The sequence below is a fragment of the Nipponia nippon genome, unplaced genomic scaffold, assembly GCF_047370975.1.
Source record: "Nipponia nippon isolate SJK-2023a ecotype South Korea unplaced genomic scaffold, ASM4737097v1 scaffold_2, whole genome shotgun sequence".
Taxonomy (NCBI): Eukaryota; Metazoa; Chordata; class Aves; order Pelecaniformes; family Threskiornithidae; genus Nipponia; species Nipponia nippon.
In genome coordinates, this window is record NW_028262336.1 from 124391302 (window position 1) to 124416398 (window position 25097).

The 25097-nt window shown below is 41.8% G+C and overlaps 1 protein-coding gene across 6 annotated transcripts in view; it reads right to left on the bottom strand.

Annotated features, from left to right (window-relative positions):
- The window catches only part of DLG2 (discs large MAGUK scaffold protein 2), a 1061109-nt gene that overhangs the window by 897433 nt on the left and 138579 nt on the right, over positions 1-25097 (bottom strand). For all 6 annotated transcript variants that reach the window (XM_087758910.1, XM_087758908.1, XM_087758909.1 and 3 more), the window contains exon 4: positions 6742-6840. In XM_087758910.1, the coding sequence (XP_087615036.1) occupies positions 6742-6840 (99 nt within the window). The remainder of the gene's footprint in view (positions 1-6741; positions 6841-25097) is intronic.

Consider the following 25097-nt stretch of genomic DNA (forward strand, 5'->3'; position numbering starts at 1 on the left):
GAAAATAAAAGGATATTTAAGAGTCATCTCTCTTCCATAAATTACTTAGGTTATAACTCTAATACTCTTGTGATTGCTAAAGCAGCAAGAGGCTCAGTAAATGACACACGTTATTTTGCCAAAATGAGGTCACTGCTACCAAAGTTACAAAATCCATAGTGAATCATATATGTGGTCAGAGAGCAACCAACCCTCCCCCAACTACTAAAGTCTTGGTGGATGTAACATCTTAAAGTCTCCAGAGCATTTACGACTGTGTCTAAAACTTTAACTCACTCTGAGCAACCACATGTGCACAAAACAAACTTCATTTCTGTTTACAGGCTGCACTGGAACCTGCATGTTTTCTCCCTACTGAGGTTTAGTCCCGTAGCCAAACATTCAGGCAAGTTTATTGAACTACAGATTATATGAAACAGGGAACTTTTCAAACATCCTTGAAGTAAGAACCAATTAACCACCTACTTAAGTACAAATTAACCCATTAAGACAGTCTAAACTAAGCCATGCTTCTGCTCTAAGCATGATAGGGTAGAAGGGAATTCAGTCAACTCTAAAATCAGGAGATATTTTAACACTTAGATGTAAAACATCCAACAGTTCGTTCCCTTCCAATTGGTAGATTCAAGCTGATCTAGTAAGGTGTGAAACATTTCCATACATATAATTACCTAATGACTTGGCTGTAAAATTTCATATCATACTTGAAACTGGCATATGGGGATATATTTTGAAATTGGTCTCCAAGTGCATGATCTGTAAATGCTTCTACTTGCAAGTAACTCTACTCCTGTGAGCCGGTCCCAGTGAATTCGTGATCCTGTTTACAGTTTCTATGAAAAACAGAGGGTTTGAACCCTTTGAGGCTGTTTATGTGAACAACATGACTCGTGTGTGTCTGGGAAAATCAGGCTCCATCAGTGTCAAAGTTTCCTCCTGCTCTCCTCCAATTTTTGAGTGTCACCTCCTTCCATAAAATGCACCAATGAGCATTTAACAGCATAGGATTTGCCCATGTGCTACGCAAGCTTAGTGCATCATTGAGCAGAACGGTCTCAGAAATACAGCCACCTACTTTTTACCCTCAGAATCTCCTGCAGCCCCAGACAGAAGAGCCATGCTTTTGAGGACACAGACCCCAGCTCCATCCTTCCACGGGCTCATTTTGTGTGCCAGGGCTCCTGGTCATAGCTTCTAACAGACATCTATCGATGACAAAGTCAGGGCTGCAGTATGGGAACAGATGACTGTCAATGGGTTTTCAGTGTTTCTCCCAAGTATACAGTTCCTCATTTTCATTAACTACGCATCCCAAACCCAAAAAAGAGGCTGAGCTGCTCCATTTAATTCCTCCAACTAGATACTTTTTCCATTCATTTTTTCTCCCCAAGCATAAGATTTTCAAATCCTTGGCACTGCTTTACCCTTCATTAGCAACATCTCCTTCTGCTCTAATTTCTGCAGGTCATGTTGCTGCTTAGTTCTATTTTTTCATCTGCTTTTCCAGCCTTTATGTTACCTGTACATACGATCATGTTTGAAATCTACTATAGAAAGACTTGACCCAAAAACCAAACAAATTAAGAAGCAGCCATCTGGGGTGAAAAGAGATGGTTTATAGTTGCTCATAGTTGATTTAGATGGTCAAAAATATCTTCTGCAATGAGCTCTGACTCTCGGGATGCCTTAATACAGGAAGAATAACAAATATTTCCCACTGTGATACCAGTGGCTCTGCAGACCACCATGTGAAAACCACTTACCCAGGTGACTGCTTCCTTCTCCTCTGATTTTACCAAGGTGTCTATTTTTAAGTCATACAAAACCAAAAAATATGAGGTGAGCAGGTGAAATGTGATGGTCTGTATAATGCAGTAGTTTAGACTGGACAATTTAATGCTCCTTTCTGGCATTAAAATCTTTGCTGTATCCAGGTACTTCCACTTGGATAAGCAACGCATAGGGTTTAATTAGGCAGTTATATTTAGAATCAGAGCCTGCAACATCCAGCTGAACTGAATATTTGTAAAAGCAAGCTTCTGTAAAAACTAAAACCAATAGGAAGGATTCTATGGGTTTTTTTAAATCTCTCATGACACACCTTTTTAAACATTTCTTAAATTCTTTTGAAACCCAAATATTATAGAGCAAAAAAAGTAAAGAGAAAGAGATTCTTTAAAAAAAGCAAAACTGCTTCATTATTATCTCTAATTCAAACAGTAGAAATTAGGAAAAAAAGAGTACTAGGTCTGCAAGTTTTGGAGTAGACACTAAGAAAGGAGACATCTACTGGACTGCTAACACAGCATCAGTAATGTCAGCATCTTGCAAAATTTAGCCAGTGACTATTTAGAGCTCTATGCACCTACACAGAGAACACATAAACACACACATCCTCTTACAAATGTGGAGAATGATTTATTTACTCCTCATGTATCTTAAATTGTGTACTATGGAGTACGTGTTGATGGTATTAAATTGCCAGTCTTTCACATGGGGTTATATTCTCTTTCTTCTTGAAGGGATTGAGAGCAGCCCTGAGGAGAAGGACTTGGGGGTACTGGTGGATGAAAAGCTGGACATGAGCCGGCAATGTGCTCGCACAGCCCAGAAAGCCAACCGTATCCTGGGCAGCATCACCCACAGCGTGGCCAGCAGGGCGAGGGAGGGGATTCTGCCCCTCTGCTTTGCTCTGGTGAGACCCCCCCTGGAGCCCTGCGTCCAGCTCTGGGGTCCTCAGCACAGGAAGGACATGGACCTGTTGGAGAGGGGCCAGAGGAGGGGCACAAAAGTCATCAGAGGGATGGAGCACCTCTGCTATGAGGAAAGGCTGAGAGAGCTGGGGCTGTTCAGCCTGGAGAAAAGAAGGCTGTGGGGAGACCTTATTGCAGCCTTCCAGTACCTAAAGGGGGCCTACAAGAAAGATGGGGATAGTCTTTTTAGCAAGGCCTGCTGTGACAGAACAAGGGGTAATGGTTTTAAACTAAAGGAGGGGAGATTTAGAGTGAACACAAGGAAAAAATTTTTCATGATGAGCGTGGTGAAACACTGGAACGGGTTGCCCAGAGAGGTGGGAGATGCCCCATCCTTGGAAACATTCAAGGCCAGGCTGGATGGGGCTCTGAGCAACCTGATCTAGTTGAAGATGTCTCCGACAATTGCAGGGGGGATGGACTAGATGACCTTTAAAGGTCACTTCCATCCCAAAGCCATGTATGATTCTATGATTCTTTTCAGGTCCTATATCGCACTCAAACAAGCTACAAATAAATACTTTACTGATTACATCTCTTCCAAGAGGGCAATTGATGTAGTTGTGAACTTGCGTGTTTATGGTCAGAGCTCATTTATACCACTTGAGCCCAGTTCCAGCTAGGTTGCTGTGCATCACAATTGGTTAGTTAGCAGGTTAACACTGGGATACGAGTTGAGTAATTATATGCTAGAAGGGAAAATCTCATGAGACAGCCTCTTTATTAGGGCCGTTTTGTGCTACACAAAAAACAAAAAATGAGAAGCTACTAATCTTGCAGATCCTGGATATGTAGTTAAAAGCTATATTGCAGATGAAATGTCAGAATAAATCCTGCTTCAGCCAGGAAGAGAAGTTAATACAAATTTCAGAAGGTGTGAAGTTCTGTATACCTTAGTCGCTAAGAATTTTAATGCAGTTCCCAGACTGAACCAGAAGCCCATGAGTGCTGGTGTTAATTTAAAGATCAACAAATTAGCAATTCTGCCCCTCCTGACTGCAGCAGCCCTAACAGCAACAGCTCTGCAACTGGCCTCAGGCCCATGAGAGTCTCAGGCAAAAGCTATAACAAGAATCATTGCCTTTTCCCATGCATGGCAAATTTCATTGCTGTTTAGCACAATCAATGTTGGAGGCCTGACCAATTTCTCTGGCTGGTAGCTTTCTCAAAAAAAAGAAAAAGACAATTTTCTGATCCATAGGGTAGCACAGACCTTGCCGCTCTGAGCCCTGCAGGTAGATGTAAAATGGGCGCGGGGAGAAGTGAAGGCTGAAGAGGCAGCTCCACTCCTTCATCACAAGGACTCCGCACCCAAGTGGCCACGGTGGCCCCAGGCTCAACAGCCACAGAAAAGTTTGTTTTCTGCTTCACAGCTGTGGAGGGGATCCCCTCTCTTCCTGCCCCAAGCACATGCCCAGCTTACCATCCTTTTATTCAGTATGTGGGAGCTTACACCACTTTAGTCAAGCACTGCCCCAACACTCAAAAGCAAGAAAAAAAGCTATTTTTGTTTTTTTAATAGACAACATGCACTTCTCGGGCCCTGTTTGCAATACCTGGCCCTTGGCTGCTGCACCCGGTGATGCGTAAAGTCATTTGCCTCTGAGGGTGCTCAGCAAGACAGCAGGGTGGTTGCCCCCCTTCCTCTCCACGATCCAATGTAATCAAAGGATCACAGGATAAGTGACAATGGAAAGGACCTGAGGAGGTCTTCATTCCAACCTCCCACTCAAAGTAGGTTCAGCAGTGAGGTCTGATCAGGTTATTCAGGCCGTTATCCAGTCTGGTCTTGAAAATCTCCAAAGATGGAGACTGTGCAACCTCTCTAGTAGTCTCATTCCCACAAACTCACCAGCTTATGAGCCCTATGAGAAGAGGGCGAGGCAAGCAGGGAACAGAGTATGACTTGTAGGGTTGTAGAAAGCGCACATTCATAATCACAGGGTGTGGAACAGAGGATGGGGAAACGTCTTTGAGCCATCCTACAGCTCTGAAGGGTCTTAGATATGCTAGCCTTTTGAAAGCTCTGCAACCTTCGTTAATTTAAAACTTTGCCTAATGTTTTGTGTATCTATTATTTCCCATACAAAGCCATAATTGTTTTCTCTTGCTTCCCACAAATCCCTTATTCAGAATGAAACAGAAGTGCTTCAGTTACAAATGCTCCACCGGCTTCATGTGGGCTGCGACGCTCTGCAATAGAAACACGCGGTACTCAAGGGCAATATGTCCTGAAGTGGCTCTTAGCTCTCAAGATCCCCAGTGAATGAAGAGTTCATTCTCATTCTTGAACATTCTGCCTGAGGAAGTAAATCTAACAACCAATTGATCATCAGCAACTGAAAAGCTCTGATGCATATGTTTAAACATGTAGCCAGTCCTAAATAGCTATGTGTCATTGTCATAGCAGCGTGCCACTGACACTCAAGCACAGTCACTTGAAAAAGAAATCAGACAAAATGACTCTCTCAAATGAACTGACACACTAAACCACAAGTTCCAGGAAATAAAAACAAAACATCTGCTATCTGCTATCCCATGGTACTGGGAACTGAAGAAAATACCACTCACAGCTCTGAATGTCTTAGAGGCTGGCAACGGAATTGCCAATTTTTGGAGTTTACTCTCATATATGCTTTGTGCCAGAGAGCTACAAACAGCATAAAAATGGAGTATGTAGAATTGCTGATGGAGAAACACTGAGTCCAGGAGTTTGCAGTATCATGACTCTACGTATGGAAGATGGTGCATTGTTCAGTTGGCCATTCATACTGGAAATGATGTTGTGAAATTGGGCTGAGATCCACTACATCCTATGATTTCTACAATATCCTCACAGACACAGTGTACTTAGTGCATATATCAAGTTTTTGCTAATTCCTTGCTTTGGGGAAATAATTTCTTCCATAAATATAGGGTCAAATTTCAATGAGTATACATGCTCTTGTATTTCAACTCTCAAGTAACACTGTGGTCCTATACGGTACCAAAGTTTTTCTGATCAACCGGGAACACAGTAACACAAGAAACTCAGAATGTCATGCTAGACAATTAGTTCTTTAGATCTCGAAAAATTAACAGAGAAATTGATCTAGAAATGTAAACAAAGCCCATGGAAAAGCCTTAGATAAAAGGAATAATCTGCAAGTTTCCACTGTTAGAAACAACTTTTACTAAAGTCCACAAGGTATCACATAAGCATGCCAACTCAGTTAACGTCCGTTTTCTTTTCATCATGCTTCCAGCTTGCTAACTTTAAAAGAAAACTTAATAATTGTCTTTCACTTGGAAACGAAAAAATACACAATGACTTCAAGGCTGAAACTCTACATAATAATCTCTAAGCCCAAGAGAATTGTTCCAGCCAAGTTGTGAACCTATGAAAATAATGGAGATATTATAATGAAACACTTATAACTTCACCATTCAAGCAGCAGGACTGTTAAAAGAGAACTGTAACATACCCCCTTACCACAGCCATGAAGTCACATTGCTTCGTGTATTATTCAGCACAGTTTTATGGCAGGTATCATTAGACTGCCCATACAGAAATCATCACTTCACTGATATTCATATTCTTCCATACTGACTCCAGACCAAAAATAAACTACAACGTACACCGAGACAGTGAAAACACGTTGAACAAAATTTACTAACTGTGCAACACCTTGGACTTCAAAAATACACTGAAATGAAAACATCTAGAGATCAGCAATCCTGTAGAACCATCACCGATATTAACAACACTTTTACATAAAAATAAAAAATAAATCCTGCCTAGGACAGCATAAAATGCGCAGGGCTAGTAACATACAGCAATAAATTGCAGCCATAAGCCTCATTTGAATGTGGCAGTGTACATGCAGTCATTAAGCAGCAAAAAAATTGACTGCAGGAGCTCAAATGCAATATATTCTACACATTTCACCTCCAGCAAAACTCAGCTAAATAAGGATTTCATTCTCCGTCACGTAAGAGTGGACCATACCTTTGTCTTCATGTCTACCACAAAATTTTCAAAAGTCTTGTTCTCCTTATCATGTTCACCACATTGTCCAGATCCTTCTGATCCATTGGAAGCTGCAGACTAAAGAGGGGAAAAAAATCAAATGAAGTAGCTGAGATGTGCACTATAATTCTATTACCCTTAAATGTAAAGACTAGCATGCACATACAGAAGGGTAGCCTGAATTCAGATAAATATCACATGGCTCATACACAAGATTTTCACCTCAATGTTTTGTTATGCAAAAATTTTCTGGATTTAATCTTATAGCCACTCTCGTGGAAGTCTGTGAAAGTCTTAATAGGCTAAATCTACAAGATGATGCTTATCATAATCTGTGGTTGACTTCAGAAGGCATTCAAGGTGCTCTGCAGCTCTCAGCACCAAAACATAGAGATAAGGAAGGAATCAATGCCCTGCCAAAAAATCCCACGGACGGTAATGGGGTTCTCATCTGGAGTAGCTGCAGGAATAGATCTCCTTACAGCACCAGCTGAATTACCTGGTTTGTTTTCTCATTTCTAATTCATTACATTCTCCTAAGTGACATATTTTTGAAAGGGTTTCATGCTTGTGTAGTAGCCATATTTGCAAATCTTTTAAATTCAAATGCTCTTTTTTGTTACCTTTCCTTCCTTTACACAGATTTCAATCTTATATTCCTTACAGAAAACCCTCATAAAACGCACAGCATTTTTTCAAATAATATCTTTAATAGAAGATATAGTAAAAGACTATATTTGTTTTTTCAATTTTCCTGCTGGAAATCTAATACATTATTGTAGATTTTATATTAAGACAATAAATATTACAAATTACATGTCTGTTTACAATGCTCTGCCCTGCAAAAATGTGCTCAAAGAGTTAGCTTTTGAATGAAACATGATGACTGCCACTAACTCCACTCTCAGAAAATTTCTGGGCACTTTGCAAGAGCACGAACAGGAAAACAGAGTGAATTCAAACAGAGTACAGTGTCTTGTATCTGTCGGCGCTGAGCATCACAGACTCTGTGAGTGATTTAAACCCATCCTTTTTTAGCCTGTGCACCAGGAGTGCAGTCAATTTTAACACAAGAGGCAAGAAATTGTTAGCATTTTAAGTAGACAAACCATTGCCAGCACAACTTAGAAAACAACAAGCCAGTGCCACAGAAACAGCCAAATCACATCCACATGTGCAAATGTTTTCTCCTCTGATACTAGATTGTTTATTTAGGGCTCCATCCAGCAAAAAACTGAATGCTGGCCCCAACCCAGCCAACTACTTAGGCACGTGCTTTTAACTTCACTGGAACCAATGGCATTGGTCTTGTGCTCCAGTTAAGAATGTGTTTAAATGTTGGATCAGGCCCAGCAGCTCAGCACTACATGGGGCTGAGCACACAGGACTCCATGCGTGTCCTCTCTAAAGTTTTAGCTTCTCTAACACGCTCGGAGAACCATGCATTCCTTCGTCTTGTTTCTTATCACCGGAGGGTGTTGCATATCCCTTGTTTGCAATCTGGAAGGGAGGAAGGAATAGCAAGGCAACCAGGCCAAAATTATGCAGGAGAGCAAGGAACTGAACCCAGGTCGTGCCTCAGAGCCTACAGAAAATCCAAGCAACTCCCTAAGCGTTTCTTTCAGGAAGGGAAAATCGGTTTTAGAAGGAGCAAAAAGCAAGCATAAAAATTTTCATGTAATTTTTGCTTTCTTTAAATACCTGACATAAGTGTTTTCCATTGTTATTATTTACAGGCAACAATATAAACTATGCAAATCAATATATTATTTATGTGCTTTAATCATCAAGACCAAACTCTGCCTGATCCTAAGGGAGCTAAGCTTCTGCAACTTCTCAAAAGGGGTTTGGCAATTTTCAGCAGAAACTACAGACTGTATGGTAGCATTTATCAAATGAGTGCAGCTGCAAGATTGGATAAGGAACTTCAGTTTGTTTATATTTTACATATTTTTTTCCTCAAATTTTTCACGATTAGCTGACTCCAATATTTTGAAAGAACATAAAACAATGTCATAAGATGCTATGAAATGTTTCAATTGTTGTCCTTAGGGAAATGGGTCACAGATTAATTGTGAAGAGCAGCAAACCAAGGACATGAGGAGGGTACAAACAGCTCAAGTAAAAGTAATTGTAATAAATCTGGAACATCTCTCTGTCTCAGTGTATTAAGGCTCAATAAGCATTAGCAGAATAATATATGGTCCCCAAACTTGAACAAAGTATACTTTAGCAATCCATTTGAAAACCAATAGTCATTTACTTTTGTGTTATGAAATAAACAGAACTGTATAATGCAAGAGGCAAAAAGGATACTTGCTGTGTGTTGTAATAGATTTATTAAAATCTAGCAATCTTGGATCTGAGTCTTTTCTTATTCCTGATTATATACAATCCTCCCTAGGCTGACCAAAAGCCTACGCTGTCTAAAATTATTTGTACACTTTTGTCATGGTTTAACCCCAGTTGGCAACCAAGCCCCATACAGCTGCTCGCTCGCCCTCCCCACCCCAGGTGGGATGGGGGAGAGAATCTGAAGAGCAAAAGAAGAAAATTCATGGATTGAGGTAAGAATAGTTTAATAATTAAAATAAAATTTTAAAATAATAATAATAATAAACTGTAATGAGAAGGAAAACAATGAGAGAGAGGGAACAAAACCCAGGAAAAACAAGTGATGCAACTGCTCACCACCCACCAACCAATGCCCAGCACGTCCCCAAGCAGCAATTGCTGTCCCCCGGCCAACTCCCCCTAGTTTATATACTGAGCATGACGTCATACGGCATGGCATAGCCCTTTGGCCAGTTTGGATCAGCTGTCCTGGCGGGGCCCCCTCCCAGCTTCTTGTGCACTGGGCAGAGCATGGGAAGCTGAAAAGACCTTGACCAGTGTAAGCACTACTTAGCAACAACTAAACCATCAGTGTGTTATCAACATTATTCTCATCCTAAATCCAAAACACAGCACTATACCAGATATTGGAAGAAAATTAACTCTCTCCCAGTCGAAACCAGGACAACTTTGTATCCAAAAGCTGCCTACTCATACAAAATGAGTATTTTAGAAACACCTCATTATTCCTGAACCATGCAGGTCACCATGAGAAGCAGAAATGGCAGCCCCAGGGTGACACAGTATGAATGCAGTGGAGCACGTTCACCATGCTCATACCTCCTTGTAGGAGGTTCTGGAAATAATGACTTCAAGCTTGAGTTAAAACCACTGACCAAAGTCTACACTTTTTATCAGACATCTGTATCTAGAAGGCTGGTAGTTGGAACAACTCTGTCTTCCTCTTCACAAAAGAAAATGTTATCTTATTCTCTTCAAGTTGTCAGAAAAAGAGATTTTACAAGCAAATGTTGCAAAAGTAGACTAAAACTTCACTTGGTAATTTTGCTAACATGGGTAGTAACCATGAGAATTGTAGATCACAAGAAAAGCAATCTTGCAATTTTGTGTATAATTAATGCTAATCTATTTAGATTATAATTAACACGGACTATTTAGACTGCAATCTCTTCAGGGCAATGTCTCTCTCATTGTGCAAACTTACAGCATTATTTAAATGTTTATTAATAAAATAGTAATCACATTAGCTACCTTGTTAATTTTATCTAATTTTAACAGTGCTCAGCAAAGCTCTTCTGTGCTTATAACACATCTTTCCTGTAGCTTATTAGGACATGCACAATTGTCACAGTCAACCATCAACAAAATTCTTGCTGATTTTTTTTTTTGCCAAAGTACAGTTATGCATTATGAAAGACTTGTCAGTGGTTCCACTTTCAGCAGGCAGCATGTTCCAGCCAGAAGGAGCATCTACCCTCACAGGCAATTATGGCATATGGGGTTGCCAAGATTTCCTACAGGAGGTCTTCCTATAGCAGCCAAACCCCGTAACAGCAGATGAATTCTACAGTCTATTGTTTAGCTCCAGAATTTATACCTAACATATAAATATGGGGCACTTGTAACCACCCACAATATTCACCACGTTTACCTCTCGGAGTGAGGCCCAATGTTGGGAATATAAAAAACACGAAAAAACCAAAAAACCATACACGCAAACATTAATTGCTCTTCCATGCTCTTGGATGTTGCTGCCAGGACTTTGGATTTATTTACACACACACCTGTATGGGATATTTTCTAAGGCACATATACCACTTTGTGGCTAGAAAATGCTGATCAGCTTTGCAAAGGGACCCGGAGCACCAGTGGGAGTGTGGGGGAGCTACCGCCCATGAGCCTAAATAAATCTGCAACTGCCTTAGGGTTCAGAGAGCTAATGCACCTTCTCCTACAGCTGGCAGCTTAGGGAATGCTCTCCTGTGTGCTTTTAGAGAAAGAAATTCAAAACAGAAGCTGATCCGAGACCTCTTTTGGCGTTTTGTATCAAGAATTGGTTGCTCTGCTCCAGCCCCATGAGACCCTGTAGATAAATGCCAGCTTGCCCCAAATGATTTACATTAAGAGAGGAAAGGTATATAAAAAAAAACAGTGATCTTTAACTTTTGGATGCCAATATCTGTCAGGAAATCTATCATCTTGGTAATCAAATGCTCCCAGGAATATATAGTGCTGAGAGATACTGCTTTTATTTAATTAACTTTTTCAAAAGTAAGCATTTTAAAAAAATCATTAGAATATTTAAAAAGCTGCTGGGGGAAAGTAAAATGCAACATGACATATGCTGGAATTATGCATGTTACAGGACACTGATGTAAATTAATTCATTTAGCAGCTATGTTGGAGTAGGAAGCAACCTGAGCTGAACTGAGATGCACAGCAGGATACCGACACTAGCAAAGAACGCAGCACACCTCTACGCCAGGGTACAGCCAACCCTGCTCGTGCTCTGCTCACGCCATGTGTGAACTAAAACTGGACGCGAGTCAAGTTCATCCTTTGCTACATGCCAGCAACAGCAAGAACGCCTTCTGTGGCTGTGATCCGTCCACCAAGGGCCGCACCTTTTTGCTGTACCTAGGCAGAGTTGACAGCTCTCCTAAATGTATTGTGAGCATCTCGGTTTTGGCTCCTGCTGCTGACAATCCTGGACTACAAAAAGTTGTACGTCTTGGACAGTTTGTGGGAGACAAAATGTCGTTGGGAACTTGAAGAATTTTTCCTGCAATGCCATGCAGAGAAATAATCCTAGAGACCATAAAATGTGCTTTTCTTTTTCTGTACCCTGCTAGTCCTATTTCTATGCTTCTTATAGTCCTTATTACAGGAATAAATGTCATTCAGCCTTTTTTTTGGCAGGAATTAACTTTCACCGATATCACAGATGACTGAAAACTCAGACAATCCCAGAGCAGGCCATGCTAGAAACTAAAATCAGACATATAATCCCACAGAAGCCAGGCAGAGATTCATTTGCTTATGATGGGCCTAAATTTCAGTCCAGAAATAATATAGCAGAACTCTCTTGTCCACAAAATCCTTTAAAAAAGAAGGTGCCTAATCAAGTATTTCTGAAGCCCTTTAGAAAAGCATGGTTCAGTATCCCCAGTCAAATTATTTAGTCTTCAGAAAGGATTTTGTTTGCATTTCCACATCAGGGTTTCTGGTTCGTTGTTTGAAGATGTCCAGGTTTGCTCCGCATCACATCAGCTCAGTCTTTGCAGCTGTCTCAAGTCAGGGTGATGTTGCAGATTGCTACAAGGTCTTATGGCCAAACCCCGTAAGGTCCCTTCTGCACCAGTCTTCCCAATACGACCAGTAAACGCAAATGGAGAAAAGAAAAATATACATTTGGGCATGGATTTTACTGTACAAATTGCACCACGAGTGTTTGAATTTTTTTTTTTATTTATTGTATTTGGAAGTGAGCATAAATATCACAATAATATTTATTTTACCCTGGGGTTTTTATGATTCCACTTTAGCTAATATGGATTCAACCTTTCAGAAGATTTTATGACAGACTTGAGTGTTAGAGCTCAGGAACAACTATGTGGCTGCGGGCTTGTGTTTCAGAAAGGTCAGGATCTGATGTAATGCTGCTCCACCCTCCTGAAAGCAAGTCTTGCTCTCAGTGCGTTTCTGGATGTCAGAACGTCACTAGCAAACTTTACATTTGCTCATCCCCAATACAGATCTGACCACCCGTCTAACAGCTATCACCCAAGCTACCAGTTACGGAGTAGTCACTTTGGCTGGGCTAACACAAAGGCTATACTCAAACCCGATCTGCCTGATTATCCATATCATAATTATCCAGTTGCACTGTGACTCTGGTCTGGGGCAAGACAATTGACTTTCCAGGCAGGAAATTCAGGCAGGGAGGAGACGCTAGCTCATGCTTCAGCTTTTCTCCTCCCGGACAGAGAGTTCAGATGAAGCTGGCTGGAGTCAGTTGGCTCCACAAACTCAAGCCTTGTGACCGACCAGAAGACACACCCAGGAGTTTCATCCTGCTGATGCAGGCTCCGTTTCCAGCGTCACTCATGCAGAGCTTTATTTTCAAGCTAGGGTACAAACCAAGGCATTTGTGTGTCTCCTTTTCCAGGGAGCAGAGTGTCGCTAAGGTCACACAGTGGTGGACTATGCTAAGTGCAATGGTGCATACAGCGAGGAGAACCATGGTGCTGCACAGTGACCAGAGGCCTTGCAAGAGCTGTTGCTCAGGTACAGTCTCTCCCCTGCTGAGACCTGGCACATCAAATACTGGTGGCTGGAAGGATCTGCTGACCTGCTGCACATGGCAAAGAGGAAAACTGAGCAAAAAGAGCATTGCAAAGATGAACCCTGCTGCAAGGATGAGGAGATAAATGATGGACAGTTCAGCTTCATGAGAATGAAACTCAAAGCATGAGAGTGGGCAGATGGGTTACAGTTTTCAGGCAAAGACTCACCCTTGCTGTAGCTCCATGCCAGACAGCTATCCACATAAGAAATGGAGACAATTAACTTATGTATGGCTGAGTTCTCACCCTGATTGACTATTTTCCAAAACGTTCTCTGCAACAGTGTTACCAAACACCATAGGGCAAGTTCAGATGCCTCTGAACATGAGAATGAATAAGATGAAAACTTTAAACAAGTAAATGCATTTCCCTCAGCTCACTGGGGTTCAGTCAGATCCTGACCTTCATTCTCCCCATTCCTGTACCTTTCAACCATCAGTCTGCACTTTGCTGGGCATAAAGAAGATGAAATATGAAGAGTAATTTGGGATATTAAAGATCTATTTCTTTCAAATAAAGCAGAAGCTATTACTGAATTCTCCTGAAGGCTGGAGGAAAAGGACTAGAAAAATTAAAAGGCTGAACATAATTAATGAATGCTCATTTAGAATTGGCTATCATACAACATCTTGGAAGCTAAATTTACAGCTGAAGAGGGCAGGCTGTATGCAGAAACAGGCTCTGGAAGGAGCTCCATGTGCACTATGTCAAGCTGGGGGGGAAGATAGGGAGCTGTGGTTGCAGGGAGGTCCCTTCAAGCATGGAGCAATGACACCTGCCAAAAGCCCCTCCGAGCAGAAAGGTTAGCTGCAGCAAGAATAACATGTTAAAGCACATGGTTTGATTCCTCTTGTGCCCATCTGCGTACATTTTATCCATTAGCTTCAGAGGAGTCCCTCTACATTTAAGCCTGTATTAGTGAAATCACAATCTTGCCCTGAAAATACAAGCGGACCACAGCTGGAAGCAAATGCAAATACTTGGAAACAGAAAACAGAAAGTAAGTCATTAATTGTAAGAGAAAACATGACTAATGATTTTAAATTAAATAATATTTGCATGATATTTTAATTAGCAAGGATAATGTTTATTTTACTTACATAGAAGTTCTGAATACATAAATTGCAACCTACATATTTCAGTTGCCATAACAACTTGATACATTTATTCTCTTGTGTCATTTTTTTATTGCATCAGTGCAGCTTTTTTTTAAACAACCAAAAAAACCCCCAACTGCTTTAGTTGCTACAATAACACAGTATTTTTTAATTGTTCTTTTCACATTTAATGCTTCTTGAAACCAATATACTTTCCTTCCAAAGACGTTCACAGCACAGCGTGGGAATTTCACTACAAATTCCAGGGCTCAGTGCTGGGTTTGCCAGAAATCCCAAGGATATGTACAGCCCTTTAGCTCAAACTGCTACTTCAGTGGTCCCCCTCAGGACACTAGTCATATGGCTTGAGGTCAAGATCTTAACAGGAGACCTACACAGTAACAGCCCCCAGTTGGTGCATTTTCCCCTGAAAACCAGAAATAAATTAAATGAGCGCTAGACTCTTCAGAAAGGTGCATAGCTATAGTAGATTTGAGGCCGCAGTGGCAGCAAACATAGCTGGAGAGATGCAAAACATTTAAGTAAACCACTGCAGCGCTCTCCAGGCCAGGAGGACATTACAGAGCATTGTCCACATTCCATACACAACGGTGTAGCATGTGATGAGCTAGACTTCACTTTTATCCAGGAGCAGAACTGATTCCTAAACTCTTGGGGCCTCCAAGGAATTAGCTCAAATCTTTTCACAAATCAAGACAAACAAATGGTATCATGATGGGAGGAACAGAGAAGATGAGGGTGGCCTTTCTCCTTCCCACCTCCAGCTAGCTGTGCAGCAGAGCGGAGCCTGCTGCTGCCCTTTCACCTTTCCCAGCTCTGCACCTCCGCAAATGGACCCATTTCAAATAAATCGCAACTACCTAACTGCTGATGTTGCATTTCTATCTGGTTCCCTGTAACAACCATAATGAGAGAGACTGTATTAATTAATAACAATTATATTAAGGTGCAAGATGAGGAACTGCTTGGTAACCATTGTTACATACAGCTGGCACGGAGTGACCTCAGATTAGAGATAATAGGGCATTTATGAATGTAACGTTAGAGTTTTTGATGGAAAAGAAGTATTACAATGGCTCCTGTAGACTGTCTTGGCCTTTGGGGGCAGCTCTTCATTTACTGCTAACTATAATAGCCGCTACTTTGGTCAAGGGAGCTATGACAATTGCTGTCAGAGGACCGTATCCCTTTTAGTTCTCAGGAGAACAAGAGTGTGCATATGTGTTATCACACACAGTTTAGGACAAGCTCTAGCACTGTTTTTACTGTGAAAAGGTTCATATCTCTTTTTGTTTATGATCATGCTATTCCTCATTATAAACATTATATGTAATACGTTAGAGTAAGAAAAAAATGTATAATACAATTATAACAACTACAAATAGGAGAAACACCAAACAGTGCTAAGTACTGCATGATAACCTTGTAGGAAATACATTTAAATAATAAGTCGCTCAGATAATGTGATTGAATTCTGATTTATCTCATGGTGCACTGCAGGTCCATAGCAAATCCAAGAATAGAATCCAGTCTCCTGTCTCCACCACTGGCCCACACAGTGTCTTCCTATTTACACACACCTCCAGAGAAATTACAGAGGCAGAAACTACCCACATTTCACTCAAGATGAAATGTCATGCCCGTTCTTGCCAGAAATGGTGAATTTAAGTCCGTCTACTCAATAGCGGAAATAAAACCAGTCCCATTTTGAGAACAGGACTGATATGTCATACAGTGACACTTAGGTAGACCAAAGGTCTTTTACACTAATGCAAGAATATGAAGCCAATATTAAATTAAAAAAAAAATGCAAAAATCAAAACCCTGGAAAAATATTGTAATGACTTTTACTTCTTGAGATAGTTTTGCTTGAAGCATCCTACACCTTCATATAGAAGAGTATTTGTTTCAACCAGAGCCATAGGGAGGGGAAGTAAGCAGTGGCTGTCATTACAGTGGCAGGCTGCCTTGCTACGTCATGGCTGCTGAGCTACACAATCATATATACTCATGCTGACATGCAAAAATACTGCAGCTAAACAAAACCTTCGGCAAAATGCAGTGCCACCTCTTCACTCAGCTTCCCTCCTACAGAGCATTACAAAATGCTTCACAATGATATATATATATATAAGAGGAAAAAGACTCAAAAGGTAAGTTAATTGGAATGACTCAGGTCATTAAACTGTAGAATACGTCATCACGCTCCCTAAATGTTGATAAAGAGACAACAATGTGAAGTGAAAGGGAAAACAAACATTCCCTAAATATTTTGCAGAAAGTTGGGCCTCCACAGACCTCCCAGACAATTTCCTTTGTGACAACTGTCACAAGCTAAATGCTGGATAAGAATCTGCCACTGCCTAATGGGGAGATGGCAGAGACCTGTGCTTTCATATGAAGACTCCAAGAACTATTAACACTAGCCACTGACCAAGGTTATTAAAAAATGATGGACCTTACAGGGATTTCAGTTTCTGTGAGCTTGAGGTTGTAGAAGCACAGAAGTGTAAGGGCAGCTGTAGCGGCATTAAACATACATCATTGTCAACTGCATCATGAGAAAAGGAGCAAACACCTCATGTACCAGGCAATGCCAAGGGTGGTAGGGAGGAAGTCTCCTAGTCCATGAAATGCTCCTGCCATGCATACTGCCCTATGTAGCCTGTATGGTTCATGCATGTCCCCCTTGGGTTCCTACAGGGACCAGGAATCCTCCAGAACTGCCAGCTGAAACTGATATTTCTTTACTTGAGAAACAGTGCCCTTGTCACAGCTCAGTGACACCGAGGTCTAGATGACACTATCAGAAGGGGAGCCTGGATGAGGCAATAAATTCAGTCTCATGAAAACTGTCTCTGACTCTGCAACACCTCACACTAAAGCTGTCTGCTCCTTGATTCACTTGAAATGTGTCTAGGAAGCTTAGATAAGTCTTTCTCCTTTTTGTACCTACCTTTGAGGTGGCTGGCCTGGGTTGAGATATACATATAGGCTTGGAGGAATGCCAGATGAAAAACTTATCTGAAAATACTTAAAAATATTTTCACTGTTGATGAATAATTGCTTGGAACATCCCCAATCACCTGTATGTATTAGTTACTCTATAACCTCACTTCTCGTTAGCAGGGGCTCAAATTCCAATTTTGTTTGTATTCAGAAGCTCATAAAAACACTGATGTTTGTTAATGTCAACAGCACACAGGTCTGTGTGCTATTCTTTATATGTAGCCCACTCTTTCCAACATATTGCGTTACTACCAGGTCAATCAACTTTGCATTTTGCTAGCTTATAAACAAAGCTGAAGTTAAGCAAGATCATCTGCTTGACACTTTTTTGTGCAGTACTTAGTAAAACAGGGTTCACGAGAGGTGTCCCTAAAAGAGATGGACAATTCTAATATTGCACTTTTAAAGGCTACTGGCAAAAATGCAGTTTCTACTATTAAGACAAACATCTGCAATCAGTGATGTCATTTCACAGTTTGGAAACATCACACTGCCTGTTTTCTCAGCTATGGTTAACTAGGAATCTTCTTCCATATATTTGTGACCAACAACCTGGTCACGAATCACAAAGACAATCCAAGCCTTCGCAATATTTTGGCTGGGCTGCAACAAAACACTGTGAAGCTGGCTGCAAAGTCTCTTGTTTTCCCAAGTTCACTATGCCTTGAACAGAAAACTGCAGCACTTCCCTCTGGTCAGCATTGAGCAAGGCTGTCAGGACAGTCCTCCCCTCTACATAAAACAGAGCATCAATACAAGGAGTTTTTTGGTCCTTGTCCAAGGGTAAGGAGATCAGCACAAACTGCAAGCAAAGAGAAATATATGACAATTTTAATCCTCAAAAGAAACAGAAGTGTCCGCTGTGAACGCAAAGATAAGTGTGTCTGTCAGGCACGTTCCCTAGATGGGAACAAAAGCAAGCAAGCCAACTAAGTAGGAAAGTGATACTGAATTAAGAAACAGCATGAAGAAATACACCCAGAACTGTAGAAGATGGACTGTTCCAGGCAACAATATAGTCAGCATCCTGAACACTGAAAGCTCTAGTTACAGGCTTGCTGCTGACCTAGCATAGATACCGTTGGGTACCCTGGGAGCATTTACTGTCAAAAAAGTACAAGATATCTCATAAAAAGAATACTGATTACATAAGTGGATGCATATGTCTGTCATGAATCTTCCTACTCCTTAGGAAAAGACAAAGTTGTCTGTTTTGTTACCTCTGGGTTTCTACAAACTACCACAACACCAAAAAATGTGTGAGAGAAGACATCAGCCTGACGTAATGAATGACCTGAAATCTCTCAGCAGATCTCTCCGCATTGTGATTAACAAATTCCAAATCACACAGATCAAGCTTGTTTTAGTGGTTCACTAAAACAGCAACAATTTAATAGTTACCATTGCTGTTTCCACCAGAGTTTCAAAAGCCTTCTTCTGAGAACGTGGACATCAGATCCACTACGTCTGTCACTCCTAATTTAATTTTTTTTCCGTCTTGCACAGCAGCTGTTTGCCTTGTCTCTTCTCAGAAAGAGACACCTTGACTACCTGAAAATACTGAGCTAAAATATATATACATATCTATATATAGGCAGGGCACGGCATTTCAGAAAACCAGGTAGGCTCCCCTACACTCATGCAAGGAACTGGAGGGCCTGGGAAACCTTCATCGCTTTGGTTTGTCCTTTCACAGCAAAGGAACTTTATGCAGCTGCAACAATGAACTGAACACCACTACTGGGGTTATAACTATGTAGTAACAAGGCTGACCTCTTGACAGAAAAGCAGAAGCAGCCATACTACCAGCCAAGTGGCAGCTGGAGTGACGAGATCATGCACAGGCACAGAGAACCATCAGTGGGTTTAAGCATTTTTCCCCATCGGCGTTGTGTAGGTCTCTGCAGGCTGACGAAATTGTGAGATTCAGCTAACCTGACATTTTTTAAACATGAGATAATTGAAGGTGTATTAAAAGTTCAGTTTCAGAACTCAGCTGTAAAACTCATTTTCTGGGGTCTGGGGGGAAGAGGCACCTCACAGAGGTGTGAGGCTGCAGATATCCAGCCACAGATTACATCTCCTTTGTGCTACTACATGGGGGTTCTGCTCTAAAAAACTGTTTCAGTTCAAGATGACAGAAGTTGGAGAAACATGAGCAAACAGTGGGACAATATTGATCAGCAGAACATCATCGTATCAGGAGTAGTCTGACCTCAATGCTTATCAAAATAGAGACTCATTGCTTAATTAAAAGTTTGGCTAATTCTGTATGCCGGTTAATATTCAGGCACATTTTCATTGGGGAAAATTATTGTTTCTGGTCCCTAGCAGCTGTTCTGGCCTGCTCCCAATCCTTTGCAGATGTAATAACAAATCCCAGATCAGAAAACTGCCTAGAGGTTGTTTGATAGCCGTGTTATATAAATGTGAAAAAAAAAAAAAAACCAAATAAACCTGCTGTGATGGGTGTGACTCTTTCATCATTGCTGATCTGGTTTCGTTTGTTTAATGCTGAGATCCCAGTTCTATTCTCCCTCCCACCAATGTCAGTAGAAAACAATTATTAAACTAAGTAAACAATTATTAAACTAAACCAAATCTCCCTGTCAGAAAGGACCTATCTAACCAGTGACTCCTCTAAACTCTCACGCAAAGCATACCAATGTGAGGGTGATGTTAAAATAAAAGTGAGGGGCAACAAAAGAAAAGGCTTTTTATGTGAGCATGTCTAAGTCTATGCAAACACAAGGAAAAATTCTGCAAAAGCAGAATGATGTCTAGTTCCAAGACTTGACCAGTGGGACAGAAATTGTCTGTTTAGAGGGTGGCGTGTGTCCCGGTTTCAGCTGGGATAGAGTTAGTTTTCTTCTTAGTAGCTGGTAGAGCGCTGTGTTTTGGATTTAGGATGAGAATAATGTTGGTAACGCACTGATGTTTTGGTTCTTGCTGAGCAGAGTTGACACTAGTCAAGGACTTTTCAGCTTCTTGTGCTCTGCCAGGTGCACAAGAAGCTGGGAGGGAGGATAGCTAGGACAGCTGACCCAGACTGGCCACAGGGCTATTCCATACCATATGACATCATGCTCAGTATATAAGCTGGGGGAAGAAGGAGGAAGGGGGGGATGTTCGGCGTGATGGCGTTTGTCTTCCCAAGTAACCGTTACACGTGATGGAGCCCTGCTTTCCTGAGGATGGCTGAACACCTGCCTGCCGATGGGAAGTAGTGAATGAATTCCTTGCTTTGCTTTGCTTGCGCGCGCAGCTTTTGCTTTACCCATTAAACTGTCTTTATCTCAACCCATGAGTTTTCTCACTTTTACTCTTCCGATTCTCTCCCCCATCCCACCGGGGGGGAGTGAGCGAGCGGCTGTGTGGTGCTTAGTTGCTGGCTGGGGTTAAACCACGACAGCCCTTTTTGGCACCCAACGTGGGGCTTGAAGGGTTCGAGATAATCACAGATTTAACTGGAATGTGCTAGATCCAATTTATAGCTGTTAGTGCTGTTTAGGTATTAATCGGCAGGCTTCTGTACTTGCCATGGGGCTTGCTTGCCTTACTGTATATTAGAGTCTAGTGCTCGTTAGTGGCTGCTTTTTGCTTTTGCTGCTTGCTGAACTGCTTATCATCTTACTCTGCTGTGCCTGGGAACATTTTGATAACAGCAATGGCCATGCGCCTGGGCTGGCAGATGGCCAGGGCATCGCTGCTGTTTCTGTGCTGCTGTACTGGACAGGCTGGAACTCCAGTGTGAACTCGAGTCGAAGGGACTGTGACCTGTGGATGAGTCCATGCGGGAGCAGCACACCCCGAAGCGTCTGTGGACGTAGATGAACCCATGCCAGAGCAGGTATGTCTCAAAGCATCTGTGGCCATGGTTATGTCTGTGCCGCAGCAGATATACCTCTTGAAGGGATTGTGGCCCAAGGATAAGTCCACGCTGGAGAAGGTACACCTCGAAGCATCTGTGGCTGTGGATAAGTCCATGCTGCAGCAGGTACACCTTGAGGCATCAGTGGCTGTGCATGAGGTTATGCTGGAGCACCTCAAAGCGTGTGGCCATGGGTAAGGCCATGGTGGAACAAGCTTACTTCTGAAGAGACTGTGGCTGCGGGCAAGGCCACGCTGGAGCAGGTATATCTCTGAAAGCATTGAGGCCCATGGAGAAGGCCATGCGGGAACAGGTGCACCTCTAAGTGACTGTGGCTATGGATAAATCCATGCCGCAGCAGGTATACCCCTGGAGAGACTGTGGCTCATAGACAAGGCTCCACTTGGAGCAGGTAAACCCCTAAGGGACTGCAGTCTGTGGATAAGTCCAAGCCGGAGCAGGGGCAAGGGGAGGAGTCCATTGCAGTGTTAAGCCCAATGGTCTGGTCCAAAGGGGCCAGGGGTGGAGATTGTAATGGAAATACCTTTAAATTGTTGTAACCTGGGATTTGAGTTGCATGTTATGGGAATTACTATAGCAAGAACCCCTTATTGCTAGCCAGGCTAGGAGCAAGGGGAGGAGTTCCTTGCAATGTTAATCCTGGCCCAAAGGGGCCAGGGGTGGAGATTGTAATGGAAATACCTTTAAATTGTTGTAACCCATGATCTGAGTTGCATGTTATAGGAATTACCATACCAGGAACCACCTGAACCAATGGAGAAGAAGCCTTACAAGAAGCAGTGCAAGTGCAGCAGTGACCGAACCTGAGCTGGTTTTGGTGCCCAATAACTCCACGCAACACACCACCTCTCCTGTCCTGAGTGACCACCATCACAGATGGAGACCAAAGTCACGGACTAAATGAACTCAATGGACATTATGTGGACATTTGTGGATGTTTATGGACATTTTACAGACATTTTACAGGGGTGGTCCGTAAAATAAGTGGGGTGGTGGTTAATGAGGATGCATTGGATAATGTGGGACCTGGGCATGACGTAAATGGTATGGAATAAGGGGTGGATACTGTCCTGGTTTCAGCTGGGATAGAGTTAGTTTTCTTCTTAGTAGCTGGTAGAGCGCTGTGTTTTGGATTTAGGATGAGAATAATGTTGGTAACGCACTGATGTTTTGGTTCTTGCTGAGCAGAGTTGACACTAGTCAAGGACTTTTCAGCTTCTTGTGCTCTGCCAGGTGCACAAGAAGCTGGGAGGGAGGATAGCTAGGACAGCTGACCCAGACTGGCCACAGGGCTATTCCATACCATATGACGTCATGCTCAGCATATAAAGCTGGGGGAAGAAGGAGGAAGGGGGGGATGTTCGGCGTGATGGCGTTTGTCTTCCCAAGTAACCGTTACACGTGATGGAGCCCTGCTTTCCTGAGGATGGCTGAACACCTGCCTGCCGATGGGAAGTAGTGAATGAATTCCTTGCGCGCGCGGCTTTTGCTTTGCCTATTAAACTGTCTTTATCTCAACCCATGAGTTTTCTCACTTTTACTCTTCCGATTCTCTCCCCCATCCCACCGGGGGGGAGTGAGCGAGCGGCTGTGTGGTGCTTAGTTGCTGGCTGGGGTTAAACCACGACAGCGTGATACGCATGTTGCCCTACTCTCAGCATCACGACTTCATCAGAAAATTCTCCTGTAGGGATTTGGGATATGGAGGCCAGAGAATACTGCACTCTGGAGCATTTCTGTCCACAGGATAACACTGTTCTGCATACATACAACTTGGTTTAAAATGGAAACATTGGCCTGACCACATTAAAAACACACTCAGAAGCAACTCTAAAGTGACATTTAACAGACGTGCTGGCACTCAAGTTATTGACAAGCTACAGAACAAATAACAAATTTATAAATAGAGACCCAGCATGGATACCCAGTATGGGTAAGACATTTAGCTGCAGCTAGTCATAAATAAGGTTTTTAATAAACACAGTGACTTTGCAGTTACCCGTTTCTAAACATTAGTCAAAACATTTGAGAAGGCAAGTGTATAAAATAATCTCTGCAAGTAAAGCATACCTTGTTAATGCAGAGAAAATAAAATTGCAAAGTTATTGCATAAAAAAAACAACCACGAAGCCAAGCTTCAGCATTGTTGTTAAACAATTATCTAGTTATGGCTGCTACACATCCTTGGGTGCAAAAGGGACACGACTGTAGCAAAACACGAACCAAGATGTCATCTATACCATACCCTTTAAAAAGACTGCTGCCTTCTTGAAGGAGAACTTCGTGCCAAGTAGAATTACACAGGACTTGGCTCTGGTACAAAACCAACCCACAGACACAAACTGCATTTGATCAGATAAACGTATACTGTAGGAGCTAATTCTAATGAAGAAACAGACACATAAAACTGAATGTTTTGAACCCTTCTAATGAAACATTATGGTTGATCATACCTAATGACTCTTGCATATTAAGTATAATCATTTAAACAGAATCCGATTTGGCTCCTGGGAGTAAAGCAAGCCATACAAATTAAGCTGTACCCAGTTACAAAGAAAGAAAACAAACAAAAATCCAGAGAAGAGACTGAATTTTTATACGCACTTATAGACGTGTCTTGCAGGTCCACGTTTTTTTAGACAAGCTGCTAGTGAGAAACAGATTAATGGTTTGATAATTGCTCCAGGCAGAAGATTTTTAAATAAGGGTTTTACTGTTGGAACTTTTAACAAGCCAGCACTTAAAGGACAGAGAAGTAATTACAATGTTTATAATAGCTGGGTACAAGGATAGCAGACATTCCTGAAGCAAGCAGAAATAAGAGGATTCATTTTGCACGCTGCAATTGGTTGTCTTTCCAAAATGAGCCTCTAAACATAAGAAATGCGTGGAACAACAGGAATTAAATGAAGAACTGGAATCTTTGGGGACCATCTCACACTGCGCTGAATGTAGATTGTGCATGTGAGATCGGTGTGTGATGACCAAACTTGCACAGTAATTGCAAATGATTCTCGTTCAATATGCTAAAAGTATCTGCACCATATGCCCTATAAGTAAATAGTCTTTCCATGCTACAATACAGGGACAAGCAGACCTTCAGCTACCAGATTTATATGTAAGCGCAACAGCAGAGTGTTCTTTTCCTTCACCTCAATTTTCCATCTGAATAAAGGTCAAAACACTGCTGACCAGAAATAAGCAGCACCGGAGACCAAACTAATGAAAACAGAGGTTAAAACAAGGGTAAATTTATGTCTTTTAATGAGCGTCTGGAGATGAGCACAAGCCTGTAGCTTCAAGCAGTGTTATTATTGTCATAGCTACAGAGCAATTCAATTTTTGTTTTACCAGATGGATACCTCCATCTAGGTACTTTTATGTTCTCCATTATTGTATTTTCTGAGCATCTCATACTTTTAATTGTATCTATCTACACAACATTTAAGCGAGAAGCATCCTTTATCTAGTGACTGTTTAACGCAGTGCAGAGAGTCCAGGGAGGGAAGAATACTTTTTCCCAGGCAAGTGACCATCTGCGAAGCTGAGGAGCCGGGCTCAGACCTACACACCTGCTCTCAGACTCCAGTAACCCACTAACTCAGCTGCACAGTT